This window comes from Chaetodon trifascialis, chromosome 16 (assembly GCF_039877785.1).
Source record: "Chaetodon trifascialis isolate fChaTrf1 chromosome 16, fChaTrf1.hap1, whole genome shotgun sequence".
NCBI classification, from domain to species: domain Eukaryota; kingdom Metazoa; phylum Chordata; class Actinopteri; order Chaetodontiformes; family Chaetodontidae; genus Chaetodon; species Chaetodon trifascialis.
The window spans coordinates 22,422,825-22,445,031 of NC_092071.1; the positions used below are offsets into that span (position 1 = coordinate 22,422,825).

The 22,207-nt window shown below is 40.3% G+C and overlaps 1 protein-coding gene across 25 annotated transcripts in view; it reads left to right on the plus strand.

Annotated features, from left to right (window-relative positions):
• Window positions 1-3,426: 3,426 nt before the first annotated feature.
• The window catches only part of dlg2 (discs, large homolog 2 (Drosophila)), a 220,157-nt gene continuing 201,376 nt past the window's right edge, over window positions 3,427-22,207 (plus strand). For 17 of the 25 annotated variants that reach the window (XM_070982281.1, XM_070982284.1, XM_070982287.1 and 14 more), the window contains exons 1-2: window positions 3,434-4,859; window positions 5,666-5,797. In XM_070982281.1, the coding sequence (XP_070838382.1) occupies window positions 4,841-4,859; window positions 5,666-5,797 (151 nt within the window). In that variant the 5' untranslated portion in view covers window positions 3,434-4,840. Of the gene's footprint in view, window positions 4,860-5,665; window positions 5,798-22,207 lie in introns of all 25 variants that reach the window. The other 8 variants (XM_070982288.1, XM_070982317.1, XM_070982304.1 and 5 more) reach the window with 3 other exon arrangements.

Here is a 22,207-nt window from a genome sequence, read left to right on the forward strand (position 1 = left end):
TCCTAAGTGAAGACAGCATGTTTCTCACTGGAAATTATTCACTGGAGAAGTGAAGAGAACTTCCATTTCAGCAAAAAAAATACACTTCATATCTTTTATTAAATTCTTTGAAGTCTTCTCTACATATATTAATTGAATCTGGAGAAGCATGGATGTACTCTGAAGGACGCTCCATGAATGCACAACCCACGGCTGGCTCTGTGTCACATGTTTGTTTTTACTATTCATCCTTAACAGTATTAATGTAGGTGATGTCATAGTCACTCATTTCAAGTTACAGTCTTCTCCAGCAGCAGCTACACAATATAACACGTTTTGTTATCTTTATTGACCACCAGAGTCTGCTGTTGGGCCACAAATGACACCAACTCTGAAAGCAATATTCACAAGCTCCACTGCAACTCATTACCAAGTCAGTTTATATCACAGAGCCCAATATCACAAACAACAAGTCTGCCTCAAGGGATCTGCACAGTCTGTACAGATGCAACACCCTCTGTCCCAGGACTCTCAGTTCAGGAAAACTCCCCCAAAATTATTGATAGATTGCAAACATATATGAGAAAATGAATGAAAAATATGCCATTTACAACCAGTTACAAATGCACAGGGTTGAGAAAAAAAAAACACTTGTCTATATAATAATACGAATAATAATAATAATAATGATAATTGCATTTCAATGCCCAGTTATGGAAGTCAGAATAAACTAGAATTTTCAGATTTTCTGCAGTACATTTAATGCAGCAATATTTCAACTCTCACCTTCTCACAGGTTTAAAGCTTTCTCATTGGTTGATACGACCTGATGCGACAACAAATCCCAATATACGATTGGTTGTTGCGTTCTGTCAGTTGAGACAGGAACCAGCTAACCAGCGACCAGCCTCTTGCGTTGCTAAGGTAAGTTAAACAGCCACGTTAAGCTCACGGCATTTTTCCCGGAAGTAAGGGAAGTTTACCTTCAAAATAAAAATATGGAGTTAGTGACTTAAGAAAAATATCACAAATTATGTGGGCTACTCGGGTGTTTAGATAAGCCAAATGTGTGTCATGTATGTCCTGTGGTCCTGAGGTACAAGTATCTGTGAATGAAAGGAATAGTAAAGCCATCAGCATCTTACCTCACATTTCTGATGGCATGAAATTGTTCCATCAGTAGGTTGTCTTTTTTACATTAAAATCAATCTCTGGCTCTCAGGCTTTCAGTTGGAGGTAAAACATGTGACTCAAAACATGTGTGGATTTCCTGAGAGCTAATAAAGCTGTGAGAGCTAAACTGATGAGTACTATTTGAGTTTGTCTCCACCCAACAAATACTGAAGTGGAAGTTATTGATCTGGAACACTGAAACACTGTTCCAATCTTAATGCACATGTGCCACAGTATGACTTTTTTCTTATTGGATTAGACTTTAATAATTTATTGTGTTAAAGATGAGTGGCTCAGAAAACAGAGCTAGTCGTGCTCTTGAAGGAAATAAATAATATGATAGATAATAACAATATTGTTTGAACAATATGGTTCCATATTTTAAAAGCTGTACAACAGGAAATGGGAATCGCAGAGCATTCTGGGGCAGCACTGCCCTTTTTGAAGAACAGCATCCTGGCTGTGGTTATCTCTCAAAGGTCATCTGTCAATTGTTAATTGTCAGAAATATATAAAGTATGTGTGAAAGACAAATGCCCATATAAAGAGAGGTTTTCAACAGAGGCAAGGGAGCGATATATCAAAAATGAAATTAGTTAGTGTAGGTTTAAGATTAGCTCGTGTTATGTTAACTGAATGCTAAAATCTACCAATATTTGGTGAAATGAAACATCAGTCCACCTTTGTGTCTGACTGTATACTCCAACACTTGGTGTTTTGAACCTTATTCTGCACAGTATGTGTTGTGTTAGTTCAAACAGTTCTTTTTCACACCTCCAGTGAACAGCCAGTGGATGGCACTCTTACCCTTGTAGATGACGTTACAGTTCAGATCATGTAGCCTCTCACCATGTAACACATAACATGTTATAGCCTCCATAACTAGAAAACTGTCTTGTTTTATCTACATGTCCATTTATTTCACAGAGAGAAATGTTAAAGCTGTAGTCATACATTTACTCTGTCTAACCTTAAGGCCTGCATTCACAGTGCCTCAGCTTGATTTCATTTTTTTATTTGCTTGTTTGTTTGATTGTTGTTCATGTGATTGTTATAGCCTCAATTGCGTTAACTATCCATGTTGAAATTGAAGTGAATGGGCTGAGACTGCCAAGCTAGATGGGTGGTGATGGTGTACAGGTGACTGTTGGTGGATGATGCACATTCCCATTCCCTAAATGGAAAGCCAGTGAGGTCATTATTCATCTCCTTTTCCCTGTTGTGCACTGTTTCATAATTCTGTGGGAGTGTGGGAGGATTGCATGCGTTTGTGTGCATGTACGAAAGTGTGTTGTGTGTTCATAGAGTACATACCTAACCAGAGGTATGACCAGAGGAACGTGCAGGTGTGTGCGAGTAGGAGGAGGAGATATCCCTAAATAAATAAATAAATAAATAATACAAATACTTTTGGTAGAGACATTGAATAGATCCATAAAAAGAAGAAAAAAAGGTGAAAAAGAAAATACATATATATGTGCACATACGTACTGTATGTGCATATACTGTATGTATATAATAAAATAATGCCTATAATATTAATGGCGACTTGTGTCCAGGGGTTCAATGCAGCCTGGAAGAAGAAGCTTTCTTATCTTTCTCTTATGGGTGTAATTGCTTTGGGCCACCCCCAGACCATTAGGGGGGGAGGTGGTTCACTGCAGGTCACTCCCAGCTTCTAAGATTTGGCTGCTCTGAGACCTTCTGGGAGGGAGCCAGTCTGATGTGAGTGAATTATTATATTGTTATTTTCTTTTCTTTCTAGTTTTTGTGTTGAGAGGACCCAGCATTCATCAATGTCAGTCTGGTTGAATAGAGCCCCCCTGAAGTACATAATATAATAGAGAATTAAATGAAGAGACACAAAGAAGGGGAAAATTGTCACGATGAATAATAAGAAATTTAAAAAAAAAAAAAAAAAAATCACATGTGCAGGCACATAGAGCAGCATTCACAAAGACACACTGCCATAAACTAGATCAATAGACGTACTAAACATCGAACAGCAAGAAAACTGAGATGAATAATGACCATACCACTATAGCTTATGGATGTGATATAAAATCTCATTGTTGCATTGACTGGAAATTCCATACATAATCCTTACATAATTCAACTCGTGTTTTGTCTCTTCATTGCATATTACTATATACATCAAATACAGATTTGAAAAAGATATAATACTCGTTTTGCTAGGGCCACAATATGCTTCAACGCTATAAGAATGTATTATTTTGAAAGCTGTCAGCGGAAGTTCTCTTTATCATTGTGGCTAGCTTGTGACTGGCACTTAAAACTGTTGGTGATGCTGTCAGTTCGCTTGGCTAACGCTGCTGTTCACTACCTGGTTAAAGAATAAAGAGATGTGGCAGCTCGAGGACAGTGCTGCTTTTCAGCGGGAGAAATGCACAGTCATGATTTGACGGAAAATGAAAGTAAATGGAGTCATTTGATAACCATGCGGTTTCTCTCACAGTTGGCAGGCAGGTATTTTCCTACAGCCAGGCGTCGCACTGGGGAAGCAGCGTTTCGTTTGGCATCGCCGCTGGCTGGTGATGTAGCATGAATGCTAACTAATGTACAACACGCATGTTTGCATTTAGCCGGAGAGGCGACGGTAACAGCCGCGGTAGTTTCATGTCGATGTGTTTTAATTGAATGAATCGTCGTTACTCGCCTCATGGGGAGCACACACACGTCCCTCCATAAGTCAAAACCTCCAGACATAAACTCTGAAGTGACTGGTACGTGTTAGCTGGCATTTCTTAAATCCTGGAGACAAGGAAACGCGGACATTTCTTTTTCAAGTGGACATTAATTTGGCGTCTTTGAAGGCGGGGCTGCACCCTGTGCCTCGCGCCTTGGCTTGAAGGAAGGTAGAAGAAACTTCAGGTGTGGACTGTCAGGTATCATGAGTGATGTGGACGAGCTGTCCAGGCAGAAGACGAACCCAGGACTGTGTCACGTCCTGGGCTGTGGACGCAGCAGAGCATGTTAACCCGGACCAGCCCTCAGACCTGCAGCTCCTCCTCATCTTCATCATCATGGGACAGCAGAGCAGCTTTTCTTCACTCTTCATCTGACTGAAGACTTTGCAGCTTCCTGTCCACCTATCTCTGCGTCCACCTGTCCCTGCAGCTGTGTGCTGTCTGACAGGCTGTCTGGACCGGCATTGATCAGTCATGACAGGACACATCTGTGTTCTGCCAGCTCTTCAGCTAAATCATGTGTTTTTGAAGTGGACCCAGACCAGCGAGACACAACCTCACCTGCAGACTGTATTAAAAGCAGGGGTTTCCGGGCGGTCTCACATCAAGGACCCTTGAATTCCTGTCCAAACACAGCAGATAGGAGCTGATGAGGCATTGCCCCAGGGGATCTTATCTGAGTTCCTTGTGGATTACTGTTGGCACCGTCCTCTTGGACACGGACATCTGTGATCACATCATTTAACTGCTGACATCTTGTCAGTGGAAAACTCTTTTCTCCCTTTTGTTGGGTGCTGACCCGCTTCATACCTCCTGAGGGGCCTCCTGGATACCTCCTGCTGGTCCCTGGACTTCACTTTGAGAGCCACTGGTTTAAGTTCTCTGCTGTTTCGTGCCACCTCTCTGAGGAGGAGCTTTTTGACCATGCACTGAAGACTGCACTGGAAGCCTTAGCGAGAGTCAAGTTTACAGAGTCAGCCATGCCTATCAGAAAAAAAGGTGAGTTTCTGCATGTGTGGATGAGTTTTTGACTCCATCAGACCCCCAAAATATCAAACGTGAATGATAATATGAGTGCTGACACTTCACCAACATTGCAGTAGATGAGCGTTTATGGCAGTGTTTCTCAACTCCGGTCCTCGGGCCCCACTGTCTTGCATGTTTTGGATGTTTTCTGCTCCAACACACCTGATTCAAATGAGTGGCTCGTTATCAGGCCACTGCAGAGCTTGATGACGAGCTGATCATTTGAATCAGGTGTGGTGGAGGAGGGAAACATCTAAAACATGCAGGGCAGGGGGGCCCGAGGACCAGAGTTGAGAAACACTGGTTTATGGTAAGTCCACACTCAGCGGCCTGCACAGAGCCCTGACCTCAACCCCATCAGCGCCTTTGGGATGAACTAGAGCACAGATTGTGAGCCAGGCTTTATCACCCAGTGTCAATGCTGGACCTCACTAATGTTCTGTTGGTCAAATCTCTGTATCCAGGTTCCAAAATCTGGTAGAAAGACTGAGAGGAGAAGAGTGGAGGCTATCCAAGGTTTTGAAATATGTTCATGTGTCCACATACTTTTGGCCATGTATTGCATATCATCCTTGTGATAGACGTGCAGGGGCTGTTGCTTTTGCAGCATGGCGTGAAAGGTTTCAGGCTGATGTATTTGTAGTGGCCTAAGTTTGTTAATGACACGTCATGTAAAAATATTGTCAGTCTCATATATGATGATGAATCAATGTGGTATTATCTGAAGAGGACACACCAAGGAGACACCAAAGCCTGTGTTCTCTGCCCCACCTCTGCAGACACAGCTCGAGCCTTGGGGCTGTTGGAGGAATACTGCACTAAACTGAGGAGGCCAGAGGAGCAGCAGCTCAAAACTGCCATTCAGAGAGTCATGGGGATTTTCCAAAGCAACCTGTTTGAAGCTCTTCTCGGTAAGTCAGTGCAGCACAGCCAATCCATCAAGCAACCGGGATTTTCTGTTGAGTTCTTACTGTTGTGGTTTTTGAAGAAACTAAAACATTTCGAGTACTAAAGTTAAACATGGCTGCGTGCCTGGCTCTGTCTGATGACCGGTAACAGTGTTTAGGGAACATTTTCAGTAGAACAAAAAGCAAACTGATTCCTGTGAGGGGCAAGATGGCTGCTGCTCTGCACTTGGGCAGTGAGTATTCCAGATGCAGATTTCATTCAGATTTTAAAAAACCTGTACGTTCCATTTGGAAAATGAGTATTCGATTTTAGAAAGAAATAGCAGCACTGCCGTGAAGGCTGCAGTGAAGACAGGCAGGAGTCACACAGCCTCTGCTGTGCAGTAATCACTGTTTGCTTCTTTACTGGGGAAATCTGTTCAAGTCCAACATATTTAAACCTCTCTGGTCATAATGTCCAGTGAAAGTAATTCTTCAGTTACATGTGATAATATTCCATCTCCACATGCTGTTTCCACACTGCTTCTCTGATGTCCGCCCTCTCTCTCACTGCTCTCCTGACTCTGTGAATTAAGAGTTTATTTCAACCAATCCAAGATCTGTTGATGATTGTTCAAACAGTGGAAACATGCACCAAGAAGGTTTTGGTGAGTTTTATTTTGTCTTAGTCTTATTTGAATGAAGTGAGTTTTACAATGATAGAACGACTGTTTCTGCGAATGGAGCCTGGTGTCTCTGTAGAGATCCTTTCAGACACTTATTTACTCTGAGCCTGTCACTGCCAAAAACAAATACTTTTAGTGGACATACTTTGTAGAATTACATCGCAGTCTGTGTCGTGGCTGCTCTGCTCTTGAACTTCAAAAATTGTTGTCATCATTAGTGACTTGGGCACAAAAACATGGAAAAGTAGGGTCCATAAACAGATAATAAATTACCATAATTCCTCCTGTTTGTGTGGGACGTTGACATCTTCCGGGGCATATGGACCTGAGGCCTGTACCATAAAGCTGGATTAACCTAGCCGGGCTTCCTCTTACTTATCGGGCTTCACTTAACGAGACATCCGCCCTCCGGATTTTCGGTACCATAAAGCCGGCTATCAACTCACTAATTCAATTCAGGCTTGTCCAATCTAGATCTGTGCGCGCTCACATAAAAAGGGCGGAGTTTGCTGCATGCGACCAATCGCAAACATGGAAAAATCAGCCCGAGCCGCATATTTCACTACGGAGGAGCAAACAATAATAATTAATAAATACGAGGAATACAAATCAATAATCCAGGCAAAAAGCAACACAGTTGCAGCTGCCAAACGGCGCAAGGATTGCTGGCAAAAAATCGCCGACTGTGTCACTTGTATATCTGACTACAGTAACATTTGTGTGTTCCATAAATGTATGTGTGTATGAAATTTTTCGTTATGGCATGTGATTGTAGCCTTATTATTTCAGATGCAACCCGAGTGGAGCAAAGAGAACATGGGAGCAAATCAAACATAAGTATAAAAATATACTTCAAAGTGGTCAGTACGCTTACTATATCTTATACATGTAGCATATGTATATGTAGGCCTACATGTTGGAGGCTATATACAATACAACATACAACGGCAAACATCCCAGGGCTTAGTCTACATTATGCAAATTACACATCAACCTTGCTTACCTGCGATGTCATAAAGCCCTCTTTGATGCATTGTGTGGGCAGGTGGCCGGGAAACACCACGAATGCATCGACAAGCTCAGTCAGGGCCCCCACGACTTTATGAATAGCTCTACATACTGTGTTTTTCCAGAGGTTTTCGGCATCGCCAACAGAATACATAAAAGTACCTATGAATGAATCAATCAATCAATCCATGATTTACTTAAACAAATAATTGATTAATGGCATTTTATCTGTGGCTTGCTTGTAACCCATCCAACGAGGGATTTAAAGACATCATAATAATTACAAACATCACTAAGAAATATATTACCTGTGGCAAAAAACCTCAGTTCAATGCACACTGTCTGCGAGACTGTCAGCGCGTGGTTGCGGTGCGTTACATTACTGATGTAAGGCTCCAGCAGCTGACAGATGTATTGTAACCCCTCTCCCGAAAACCTGTACCTTTCGTACAGTGATTGTTCAGACAATTCGAACGGATTACAGCGATCCCTAAATATTCTCTCGCGCCTGAGTGCTCTTCGCACAAGCTGTGCACCAAGATCCACCGGGTTCTCATAAAACGGACAGGCCATTTTCCAAGAGAACTGATTGGTCAGTAGGTGGGGCTTTTATACCTGCTGAGCTCTTATCCTGAACTTATCCTGCTCCGGAGCAGGTTAGGTGTTCAGCATAGGTTACCACGGCAACGTAGCCCGATAGAAAGTAAGCCACCTTTATGGTACCGAGAAGCCAGGGTTAAGCCTGAAGTTATCTCGCTAAGCCGTAATCCAGCTTTATGGTACAGGCCTCTGGACAACTGCACAGTCTGACTGTCATTGATTGACAATAGAAATGTTCGTCAAGCTGAGACAAGGCCAAAATTCAACAGCATGTTAGAGGACCTGATTTTATTTAGTTTAATTCGTTTATTGTCTAATGCATAGGTAAGTCGTCTTTTATGTTGAAATGATATACAATTCATCCAATCCAGCTTTGAAGCCCTACTGCGCACACACACACACACACACACACACACACACAGCCTGGCATGTGCTGCGTGTGTTTCACTAAAGCTGTCTAAAGTGGATTATAATACTGTATGTCCTTGCACTATTTTTGATTCCAGTATGATATTGCTTTCCAAAAGAAAACAGTGAGCCAGCCTTAATCCCAACACCTTTTGTTCTCCGACGTGCTAAACAATGGACACGCCAAAGGTACCTCCAAAGACATTGTTTGTTGTATGTCACTTCAAAATGTAACCAGATTGAACGGCCAAGAGAAGCTCAACTTGAATATGTGGGTGTGAACGTCTCTCTCTCCACTGACAGCTAAACAAAGGCGACACCCCTCTGCATCCCATGCAGTTTGGGTTCTGTTCACACCACCATTCCACAGAATCAGCAAGGTGTGTCTTCTGAGACAAAGTCAAACGCTTACTGTCTTGGTTCTGTCTTTCCAGTCTTAAAGAAATCATTTGAGTCTTTATGTTAAAGAATTCAACCCTTTTTGTTGAACAGCAGACATCTACTGTATCAATCTCGTCAAAGTCACCAGACTCCATTTCTTCATTCAGACGTGATAGGAAAAAAATAAAACTCTTCTTGGTTGATCTCTCCATTGTTCCTACAATCACCACCAACTGATTTGGCTGAAATAAACTCTTAATCGACTGAATATGGAGAGGAGCGAGAGAGAGAGAGTGGACAGAGAAGCAGCGAGTTAAACAGTGTGTGGAACTAGAATATTTTCACATCTAACTCTGGTCCGTCATTCCACTTCATGATGGACCCAGTCCAGGTCCACACAGGAACAGCCGCCACAGTCGCACAGCTTTTTTTTTTTTTTCTTTCGCAACTGAGTGTATGGATTTTTTACTATTTGATTAAATATTTAGAACATTTTTTTTATTGAGGACTTGCTTACTAAATCATGTCTGTTATTGAATACCACAAAAAACAGTGTGTATAATGTTTGCAGACATGTCAGAGGTGACATGTCATGTGTTCCTGAGAGGCGAGGAGCTCCACATTGTCAGTTTGTTGGGGTTTCTTGGGGCCACCCCAGACTCAACATTCACATTTAAAAGTTTTGTAAAAAAAATAGGTGTTGAACAACTTAATTTACTTTTTAAAATATAAGAAAATTGGGTCATTTGTGACAGCATTAGCATTAGCATCTGAAGTGGCCTTTTTGCCCTTGAAATAAAGCTGCGGATTTCCTCAGTTAAAACTATTTGTGATGCAGGAAATAAACAAACTCGCATTTCCCATCATGCTGCACATCAACAGCAGCACAACATTTCTCCCACTCTGTAAATGCTAACAGCTGACCTACTAACAGTTGACATTATGTGATAAGCACAGGCCGCTGAAGTGTTACACGTAGAGTTTAGAAGTTGCTTTGAGGTCTGACTTGCATTCAGTAATAATCAGTTTACGCGGATGTTGATCGGTGTGTGCCCTGCGGTGAAATCCGAGAGGATGCAATGAACTCACTGTCCTCACTATCCCCTGATGCTATGTGCGTTAATTACAGTAACAGGAGCTGGTAAAGATATAGAGGAGACAAAATCCACAATCTGTAACGTTTGTACAGAAATTGTTTATCTGACGCTGAATTGACAAGAAGACTGTCACCATATGATGCCTGTTATCTTGTGTTTGATAAGGTTGTGTATAGTTATTAGTTTACAGTCTAATAATGTGCGTTTGTAATTGCTACTGACGGTGGCTGATCAGGCTAATTATCAGCTAAGTGTTCTCAGTTTCTGAGGGTATGCAGTGAATCTTTGTCAAAGTCTTTCCTCAAAATGATGTGTTGTTGGGTTATTAATGACTCTTTGTGAAAGTCAAAAACTCAGCGTTCTCCATGTCATTTTTTAGCTTCCTGTTTATAAGTACATTAACATTCATTCACCAAGAAACAGCCAATCTTTCCCCGTATGATATGACCTTCTCTCTCTGCCAGCTGCTGTGTGTCTGCAGTCTATCGAGTGACATGAAGAGATGAGCTCACTTGCCTTGAAGTTTCTCATCAGCGTGTTTCATGTTTAACGTGTAAAAAAGTGTTTCAAGTCATTTTTGTCATTTTTCAGTTGCATGAGTATTGAAACTTCAGATTAATCTAGATTACCCTGAACCCATATCTAGACTTAATTTTATCATAAAAATGTAACAGTAACGATTAATATGAGCTGCTCATGTCCATTAATGTGCTAAACAAACAACTAAACAAATGTGCATATTGCATAATACGTATAAGAAAGGGGAGAGGAGAGGGGAGAGAGCTTTATATGTGAGTCACAGGTTAAACCGTAGTTGTCATTGTTAGTTCGTACACTTCACAGATTAACCCTGTTTATAGTTGATTACATTACAGACTTTCCAAATAAGGTGAAGAACCTCTGTCTCTCTGTGTATCTGCATATGCCCGCCCCTCTCTCAGCTCATGCTCACCCTTATCTTCTCTGTCTCTTTCTCTTTGTAAAGAGTCAGTTCAGTCAATATTGTTAAATTAAGACGTTGCCAAACCTTCAGTCTTAAGATCAATGTCTACAGTATCTGTTATCTGCAGTGGTAATGAAAACAAGAACGACATTTTAATTTATGTTGACAGTCGTACTCCAAAGATAAACTTCACTCTAAAAATAAGTGATTGCTGGATTGAACTTGATCTTTGGTTGTCATCACTCTGACACCTACAAAGTCTGAAACACCTAAATGGGTTTGTCAGTGATAGTCAGCCAATAGACATTTGGATAATTAATACGTATGTCAATTTATCATGATATTAGGGCTGGGCGATAAAACGATAACGATATGTCTTGCGATAGACACGTAATCAGTATCAATAAAAAATGCGTTTGATAAAACATTTGATAAGTTTTTTTCTTTGTCGGAAGAAACCAGAAGTTGTGAAGCAAGGTTGGTTGCGTGAACAATGGCACTCAATCTCAGGTAACTGAGCAACGTAGGGCGTAATCACTGAGCAGTGGGAGTGACACGCTAATACGCCAATCGTGTAACAGTATCAAGTTTGGTTGTGCCATCTTGTCTCGTGTTTGATTCTTCGCGAGGAGTGAGACGAGAAATAAAAAGTGAGTGCAGCAGCGAAATTGTCAATAAAACAGGGAAAGTCAGCTCGCCAGTATGGCAGTTTTTTGGATTTTATAAGTCGGACCGTAGTCAGACCAATGTGGTCTGTAAATGCAACACTACCACAAACTTGTTTAACCACCTTAGCCGCGCTCACCCTTTGGAGCGAAGCCGTATTTGCCAACGTCCAACAACATCTGCAACCGCAGCATCAACGCACAAGCAGCAGACCACCATACAGAGGTACTCTGTTTCAGCGCCTTATGACAAATCATCGAAAAGTCACAAAGACATAACGGAGGCAGTGGCATATCATATAGCTAAAGACATGCTTCCACTGAGCACTGTGGAGAAGCCAGGTTATAAAAATCTCTTACACGTGCTTTTTTTTTTTTTAAACACACTTACAATAAAAATATAATTGAATAGTTCATGTATGCTTAGAGTAAGAAGAGTGACTAAAGTTATTCATATATCTAGGCTGGTTTTAGAGTTCAGTCAATCTTACTGTACTGTCTATTGTGTTTGTTTGTTTGTTTATGTTACAGATGTCAAGTCTACCTCAGTTTCTGCTATATTTACAAAAAACTGCACATATTTGAAAACATTTTATTCGCCACAAGGTGAATCAGCTTGTGAACTTCCTGCACTAAACCTGCAGGAAAAAAGTTCTCAGGGTTCTCTCTGTTCACATTTTTACACTTTTATTTACATTTATTTTCCATGGTTGTGTTGACATTTCCTTTCCTTTCTGCCTTGATAGCTGAGGGGATTATAATCAGAGGAAGGTTAAATTTAAAATAAAAATGTTTAAATTTAATGTATTTTTCTCCTGGTCCTTATTTTAAATAGGTCCTAAAAAATATCAATAATTATCGATATTGACCGATATTAAAACACTTATATCGTGATACAATTTTCAGCCGTATCGCTGTTTCTGTTCTGTTGGTTCAGCAGATGTTTGATAAACTGATCATATTCTCTTCATTTTGTTGTACTCATGGATAAAGAGCCGTGAGCATTGTTGTCTTTCATTCCATTGAAACATGTTCTCAAGTCTGTTTCATTCTCTGCCCTGTGGACTCTTAGGTTACACTACTGTCCACTGTTAGGGGTGGGCGATAGTGTCAAAATCTAACATGGTATTATATGTGAGTTGACAGCTTTACATATGAGTGGCTTTGTCAGCAGAATATGGTAGTTAGTCAGTTAATTCTTTTTTAAACAAGTTGCTATAGCACAATGTGAATAAACTGCTTGGCCACTAATTCCAGTTTCATAACAAAGAACAGTGCCAAGTCAGAATTCTGCATTTGGTAGATGCTGTGGATTGTACACTGTAAATGCAGTCATGAATGTTTGGGTCCTGCCAATGTGTGCTCCCCCCCCCCACTCTCTCTCCACTTTTTTCCCCTCCTCTTTACCTCTCTCTAAGGCTCTTTGCCATTTCTTTTCATATTGTGATGGACCTGTTTGATTATGGCTAATGCTACAAGAGATAAAGATACATGTCTCAGATTTGTCTCATGGAATGGAATTAATGGTCAAGTCAAGAGAAGTAGAAAATTTTCTCATTTAAAGCAGTTGAACACTGAAATTGCTTTCCTACAAGAAACCCATTTAACAACCAAAGACCACCATAGGCTGAGGGCATCTTGGGTGGGTCAAACATTCCATTCTAATTCTTCTAGTAAGGCCAGGGGTACAGTTCACCCCAGCAAATATAATAGCTGACCCTCAGGGTCACTTTGTGATTGTCTCTGGTGCCCTTTACAAAATGTCTGTGGTTTTTTTTTTTTTGTTTTTTTTTTAGCAAAACCAGACATTTTGTAATCCCAATTGGGATGACGAAGCATTCATCAAAAAAATCATTGCGTTACTACCAGACTTAAGTTCCCATCACCTGATTTTGGGTGGTGATCTAAATTGCACAATAGACCTTATATTAGAAAAATCCATCTTAAAAAGAGATTCCCCTTCAAAAATGTCAAAAGCAGTATCATCATTTATGATTCAGACAGGATGTATAGACCCATGGCGATTCCTCAACTCTAGGTTGAAACAGTTTTCTTTTTATTCTCAAGTTCATAAATCATTCTCAAGAATTGATTACTTAATCATTAACTTTTTCTCCCTGCCCTTCATAGTATAGAATATTCACCCATAGTTATCTCTGATCATGCCCCATTATTACTCAATCTCTCACTCCGGCTCCTTCAGAAAACATGCCCTCCATGGAAGTTTAATTGCACTTTGTTGAACAATGACAAATGTTATGGCACAATTTCTAAAGTGATTGATAATTTTTTAAGTGATAATGATTTTGATTCCATATCTCCATTGCTCCTATGGGAGACATTGAAAGTTGTAATACAAAGAGAGATTATATCTTACTCTGCACAACAAAACAGACTGAAAAAACGAAAAGAAAAAAAAAGAAAAAGGAACATCTTAGGAAAAATATAGCCGAGCTGGATAGACAGCTGTCAGTGATCCCTTCTTTGGAATTGGTGGAAGAACACCAGAACCTCCAGATGAACTATAATCTCCTCTAAACAAAAAAAACAGAAAAATCCCTTCTCAGATCATGTTCGATACTGTATGAGCATGGAGAGAAGGCGGAGCGTCTCCTTGCACATCAAATTAGGAGAAGGTTTTGTTGAGTTCTCAACAAATTCATCAAATTAGGATCCCTTCGGGGGAACTATCTGTAATCCCATCTATTATTAACGAAACCTTTAAATCATTTTATTCTGATTTATATACTACCCAATTCCCTGCTGACAACACAGATATGAACCAATTTCTTGACAATCTAACATTTCCCTCGGTAAGGGCTACTCAGGGGAATGAAATTGTTAATACAATTAATACAATGCAAACTGGCTGGGCCTCTGGCCCAGACAGCTATCCAATTGAATTCTACAAAAAAATCTCTGACAAATTAACCCCTCTTCTTGTAAGAATGCTGAATGAGTCTCTGAACCAGGGGACCCTGCCACAAACCCTTACTGAGGCCTCTATATCTCTACTATTAAAACCTGGTAAAAATCTTAGAGACTGTAGCTCTTATCACCCCATCTCCCTTGTTAAATGCCGACTATAAAATCTTAGCTAAAACACTAGCCTTGCGAATGGAGGCAGTCATGCCAAATATTATATCTCCCAATCAAACTGGATTCATGAAGAATCACCACTCCTTTTTCAACATTCGCCGCCTCCTTAATATTCTGTTTACTCCAGCATCCAGGGAGACGCTAGAGGTGGTGGTCTCTTTGGATGCGGAGAAAGCCTTTGATTTTGAAGTTCTCAGGAGATATAGCTTTAGCCCAAAGTTTCTATCTTGAGTTTCATTATTATATAGTCTTCCTGAAGCGTCTGTATGTACTCATGGAATCTTGCCGTTCCACATCTCTCTTGGCACTACTGATGTCTAAATTGCCTATTCGGCCCAAAAAAATCTCTAGTAAACCTATTGTCATTTCCACCTTAAGAATATGGTTTCAATTTAGACGAACATTTGGTTTACATGACTTATCCAATCACAGTCCCATTTGTAAGAACTACCTTTTTCTTCCTCCAGCCATTGATACTGCTTTTTCTACATGGCAGAGGCTAGGTCTTGTCAAGATAAAGGACATTTACATCAATAATGTTTTTGAAAGCTTTCAAGAATTATGTGATAAATTCACCCTCCCAAAATCACATCTGTTCAAATACTTCCAAATCCGCAACTGGGTTAAGCTGAATAACAACGCCTTCCCTAATATACCTCCAAGCTCAGTTACTGATTCAATTTTAGACATCTCTGTGAATCAGAGAGGCCTTATATCCAAAATGTACATATTACTCTACAGCTTGTCAACGGCCTCTCTTGACAAAATTAAAGAAAAATGGGAAGGCGAACTTGGCGTAGGTATAGATGACCAAGTTTGGGATGGTGCATTGATCAGAGTGAATGAAAGCACTTCCTGGTCAAGACTCAAGAATCTGATACAGTTCAAAGTTGTTCACCGCATTTATTCTACCAATTCCAAACTTTCTAAAATGTATGCTAATGTATCTGATACTTGTAACAGATGTCACGTCACCTGCTAACATGACACACGTTTTGGTCTTGTCCTCTTTTACAAGGATACTAGTCAACTATTTTCAAACACCTGTCAGAAGCTTTTAGTCATACCTGGTCACCACATAATCGGGAAGATGATGGTGGGCAACATTCCCTTTATCTCATTATTAGCTCGTAGACAAATTGTATTGGAATGGAAGTCACCTTTTCCACCCAAAGCATCTTTATGGCTCCTTATGCTGTTTGTTACCCTAGGAAAAAAAAAATTCATTTAAAGGGCTCCCCCAAGAAATTTGATACTGCTTGGGGCCCCATAATTAACTACATAGCCAAATCGAAAACACTCCATGACAAATGAGAATTATCGAGGATATGTTTGCACAATGTGCAAAACAGTATTGTTGCTGAAATCAAAAAAGTAGCCCAAATGTAAATGTCCTACTTTTTTAGACTGTTGTATTTAACGAACAGAGCATATATGATGAACTGTGAATACACCAGAGTAAGCAGGAATTGTTTGTTTCCATCTGTAGTCCCTATTTACTAGGTCTATTAGAAGAAGAGTATATAATAATAATAAACAAAAAAATTAAATGTTTGGCCACTCAAGCAGTCCTCCATCCATCTGAAGCACTGATGTGTTTCACCCTGTTCATAATGTGCTGCTCTATAGGTCTGGTTTTCGAGTGCATTTGCAGAGATTGGTCAAGCTATAGGGTTCTGCTCAGGCCTGTGGGTTGACCTCTACTTAAAGATTCTGACCACCTTCCTCTGTGAGGAACTGTCAGTTCATAAACCTAAACCAAACATTGGGCCACAGAAACTGATTCCATTATCATGTGCACTCGTGACAGAGACTTAAGGGACGCTGGAAAAAAACAGCCTAACCCGGGATCAGAGCATGTGGACAAGCAATACATTTACATCACTACCTCAGATCTGTGTTAAACCATTGGAGTCAAAATGCTACATGATGAAATTGTATTTCTGTTGTCTGACAGACACCATCTAAACACAACCCTCAGTCAGTTATAGTGTATGTGAAGTACTTCAAATAAATGAAAGCCTTATTTAAAAATGTTTGCACTCAGTGTGTAATAATTGACCGAATTCTAATTGGAATCTGGGTTCATTACTGTTTGTGATGACTATGTGTCATAGCTCTTGTCTCCCCAGCAGTATGAGGATATTGCAGGACAAAAATTAGGGTCAAACATCAGCACTTTTTTGCAACAAGCAGTATTTTAGACTGAAGCCACTGCATGTTCTGTGGTCCAGGTTTTTTCACCCACTGGTCTCTCTGGTACACAATTAGCATCCCTATCAGCCTAATAGTGGTTGCATGCATCTATATCATCTGAGGCATACTTTGTTGCCTCCTGTCACTATCAGTGATAAGTTGGAGGCTGACTTACCACTCAGCCAAACGGCCACTTGTGGGTTGACACACTGCAGCAAAAATTGCAGCTGGGACTGAAGTAGAAGCTGAGATACTTGGCAGGAGTGGGACAGAAACAGTAGCACGGTCTGCCTGTGTAACCCAGGATGCAGACACCATCACTGTTTTTGTGAGGAAGTCTCTCTGGTCTTTGCCGGGCTGTGTGCTGCGGTCAAGATGAGTATGACAAGAGTCAAGTTGTGAATTATAAATGAGCCACACTAGCCTCATCAGCTGCCCCAGCTCTCCTCTGGGCACCTGTAAGAATCATCTAAAAAAGATCAACCCCAACAGGAGGTGCTCATGTTCCTCTACCTTAGTGCTGCATGGGCCCACCTAATGCTTCTTCACAGCCCATCCTCACACAACCTTTTGAAATGACTATAGTATTACTACTGGTTTTAAGAAAGGATGGAACTAGCAATTTTCTGTATTTTACTATTGCTAACAAATTCCAGGAAAAGACCAAAACCAACAATGTGTTAGTTGGTGTTTCAATATTCTCTGACTTTCCAACTCTGTGGCTCACAGTCCCAAGACCATTGGTGCTACTGAAGACCTACATTTTTACAAAGGGCTCACACATGTATACATAATTTCATTAAAAAAAGAAAAAAGCTCAATAAGTTGGGACGATTTTTCGGACTCTTTTCAGCAGTGGATTAATCCACATTTGGTTTTCTGGTGAGTATTTACACCAGTGGGACAGTGTACTACAAAAAGTTAATCTTTTTTATGTTCATAAAACACGTCCCCAAGTGTAAGTGTGGCTCATTCACAGTATGAGGATACTTTCATTGTTGGTTTTGGTGGGATTCATAATAAAAACAAATAAAATAATAACCAGACTCATCCAAGAGATGCTCCATCATGCAGAAAACATGGAAGAAGTCCTTAAGAGTTGCCTTCTGCACTGTGGCAACACTGTCGCCTCACAGGAGTCTCGGTTCGATTCCTGCTGTGTCCGTGTCCTCCACCATTCCTTCGGTGCCTGCTGCTCGAGGAAAAAGGGTCTTTCTGTGTGGAGTTTGCATGTTCTCTCCGTGTTCACCTGGGGTATCCTCCATAAAATATACCCCCACTAAAAACATGCAAGAAGATCACCACCTGACCAATGGTGACGAAGAAAGCTGGGTCCCCGGGCACCGCTGTCGGTTGGCAGCCCACCGCTCCTGGTCCTGGAAGCATGCCGTGTGCATGTAATTGTGCATGTGTGTGATGTGATAATAAAAAAGTACGTTTCTTCTTCTTTTACTTAAACACAGCATTAAGGAAATAACTAACTACAGATGAAATACAGAGGCATCATGTACTGCCCATACACTAGAAGAGCCTGTTCGCACAAAACATCATAATCTTGTATAGTAGTGCACATATGTAAGTAGGGCATAGGGACGTCACTTTCGGTTCATTTTGCTTTTGATTGCCCTACAGCCATTAACCAGTCACTAATCGGTTAATTTAGCGCTGCAGAGCACGCTGGACTACATGTCCTGGTCAGACGTGTCCTGGAAGATTTCAATGTGTTGGACAAATGGGAGAAATTACAGTCAAATATTATCTGTGTTTATGAATGCTATTTTCCCTTGTTTTTATGTCTAAAGGAATAATGTGGACAACAGTTTTTGAAATTGGTCCAGTATTTAGTGACAACGGCCTGCAGTCTAATCCCTCAATATAAGTCCACTAAAAGGCCTTGTTTTTGTTACTGACAGGTTCAGATTGTTATTGTGTCTGATAACATTATGGTAAGGGTCTCTACAGAGATACCCTTTTGTTAAAGGGTAAGACTTTTTTGTGTAACCAGAAACCAAAAAACTTGTGTAACCAGAAACCAAAAAAGATATTATGCGGCTAGAAGACCATAATGTTCAAATTAATCCATGAAACAAAAAGAAATGCTGTATTTCTGTTGGGTTTTCTGCATTGTTTTTCATCATTTGGAATTTTACTCGCGCTCTGTCATCTGTCATCTAATTCTGTCATCTTTGTCTGCTCTTCCTCTGCAATGGCAATTGCACGAGACTGCAGAATTGGCACCACCTACTGCTACAAACAGAATCCAAATTCAGTTGAAGTTTGCGATACAGCTGGAAGGAAACATAGCTAATGCCTCTCAGTGGCTATGTGGACGGAACTGTACCTCAGCACTCCTTCTCTTGACACATCCACATCTCTCAAACCTTCTGATCTCCTGATGGGTTGTCTCCTACCACATCAAGCTTTCTCAGAAAAGACTGAGGTCTCAGTACCTTGTGGTGTCCTGTTCCTTACAGAAGCTTTCTATCAATAGTGGCTGAACTAAAGTAGTAATTACTCCATCCATCTAAGTCCTTTGAGTGATCTGCAACAATAAGCTGTCTTATGAGGGTCATGTTGAACCTTCACAGTGACTTAGTGACACCTGAACCTCCCTGCCCACCAGCATCCCCACATCCTCTCTTGAACTCTAAAAGCTCAGTCAGAATGCAGCATCACAATGTTTCTTTCATGTGGCTGGTTACGTAGAAATAATAACACTAGTGCTAACCAGACCATGAAGTCCTGAAGTATGGTTCCTGTATTGATCTCAGCTGCTAATGGTGCCCTGTCAGTCCATTTCCAGCAACAATGAGCCTGACTCTTCTCCTGTCTGCTATCCCAGTGGTGAAATGATTGCCACATGGCAGTCAGAATTGCTCTCTGCTCATTTTCTGGTGCAGGCTGAAAAGTGGTGTTTTAGGACTCTGCCGCCCCCCCCCCCCCCCACACACACACACACACACTTGATGTTAGATTTATCACAATACTGACAGGAAGGACATTTTTACTTTTAGTTTCTAGACATATTTTTCAGGCAGCCCACCTAAGATTTTTCATCTTAGTCCTCAAACAGAGTTGTGAGTTGTTTTTTGTTGAGAATTTTTTGTTTTTCTACCATCTTACAGACAATTTTACACAAAAAATTTTCAAACAATTTTCATTTATCAACCTGGTGCCACCTCACTTGATTTCAGTCCTTTATGTTTGCATATTTGCATGTTTGAAAGGACATAGAAACTTTGGTATCCCCTGTGTGCAGTAGGTGTTCTGTAATTTGTTATGAAGCACTTGAATTGCCAGATGTAATATTGTATTTTATATGTTGATTTGTTTGTCTTAATATTAAATTGTGTTAGGTTTGTGTTAATTTGCTGTTTTTCATTAGTTAGTTTCATTCATGTGTACATTAATAGAAAAGCCCAAATAACAAGGTTCTGAATAGAGCAAACTATTTTTCTTGTTCATTTAACTTGATTCCTTCACAAACATTCTTTCAGCTTCTTTTCCAGTTTCTTTGTTTGAAATCAGGGTGAGAATCCAAATACATTTTTTCTGGATTACTAGATATTAGCCGTGTGGAAAAACTCCATTAGGACTTGTTTTTCGTTTAATGTGTGGATTACATTTTATAATCTTTCCCTGCGTTTGAATGCTTACATAATATCCTGCAACAGATGTTCTCCAGGAACATGCTCATGTCTTAGACATGTCGTGTCTGTGTGGGAAAAAAAAGGTCTTTCCATTGACCACAAGGTGTCATTACAAAGTAATATTGATTATTGTTCATCGGTGATTAATTATTTGTTAAAATATGATTCATTCTTCAAAGACCACTAGTTCTCATCTGGAAAGATTTAGTTGTAATAGAGAGGAGTGACATGTTTGCTGAATGTTTGAGTGATAGTTTTGGAACTGGACACAATTCTATTTTCATGCCTTGTTTTTTTTTAAGTGATCATTGCACTTTATTTGTGAGCATGCAGAGTTCTTAAATGTACTCTTAAATGTACTGTATGTGTTGCTACTTACTCAACAAACATAGACCCTAAATGTCTAACCAATTCCTCTGTCAGTGATGAGGAACAATAGGTCTATCCAATGCAATCAAACACAGTAGCAACTCTGCGATGGAATAAATGCCTCCTGAAATAGATGTAATCATCTTACAAAGCATTAGGTGCTGTCTAATCTGGCCAGTGGCGTGGGTGCCCCAGCTAAACCCCATCACTGCAGAGTGGATCCGTGTGTGGATTAACCCATTCATCATCCCCACTACTCCTCAGTCACTCATTTGTACAGTTGAAGGACTTACTGATCTGTTTCCAACATGAACTTCACGCTTCCTGTGATTCACAGGGAAACAACTGTTATTACTACAGCTGAACCCTATACTCTGTCAGACTGCTTTCAAGGTGCTAATGATTTCCCAACAGATTCTTAAATCTTAGTCCTGAAAAAGAGGATTATGAGTCATGATTTTTATCTTGCTGCAAACTGCAATATGCAGTATTCATTTCCTTGTGGTCCACATTTCAATAGGTTTGTTTGAAATGCATGTTGGTTCTGATGCATGCCAGAGCTTCACTCACTCACTTCCTTTCATAGCCTCTTACTGTTGTAGTAAATTGCATGAGAAAGATGAATCTGCTGACTTGCTGATCCTCTGGTTTTTCATATAGTGCCATCATCAGGTCTAAATTTCAGTTCGTCCAATGCTTTGGTTTGTTTTCAGATACTTACTGTACAAGACAAGTGACATTACCATTGGCATGTGACACTCTGTGGTTGGTGCTAATAAGCAACATCATCTGGCAAGGTACTGTGGTGGCCAATCATATCAAAAATGCACATTCCTGGTGGATTACTTTGTAAATTGAACATTGTATTTGTACTGTTATCCTCACAATCATCACTGAAAGATAAGTGACTGCTGCTGGGATAAGAATCCAGAGTAGTAAAACTCTGTCTCATAGTATTATAAACCACTGAGCAGTGATTTGGCAAACATTTTCATTGTTTTGATGGTAAACCTTAAAACACATGGATATATTATTTAGACTGCTATGTCTAAAACGCTGTGTCTAAGTTTTGGGAATACATAGCTTTGCTTGAAAATTGCCCATGTGGTGAGATTAAAATGAAATCATATGTCTTATCTGCCTTTGTTGGATACTTTGGATTTATGATGACTGTAACAGATTGTCAGTGCTAGTGTGATATGTGTCTAATAGACTTTTTATCTTTGCAGTTCAAATACTTGACGTAACTGCAGACTGAAAACTCTGTGCAGTACATTACACTTACGTAGCTGATGCTGTATTCAGCCATGTGAGTACAAGCCAATTGCAACT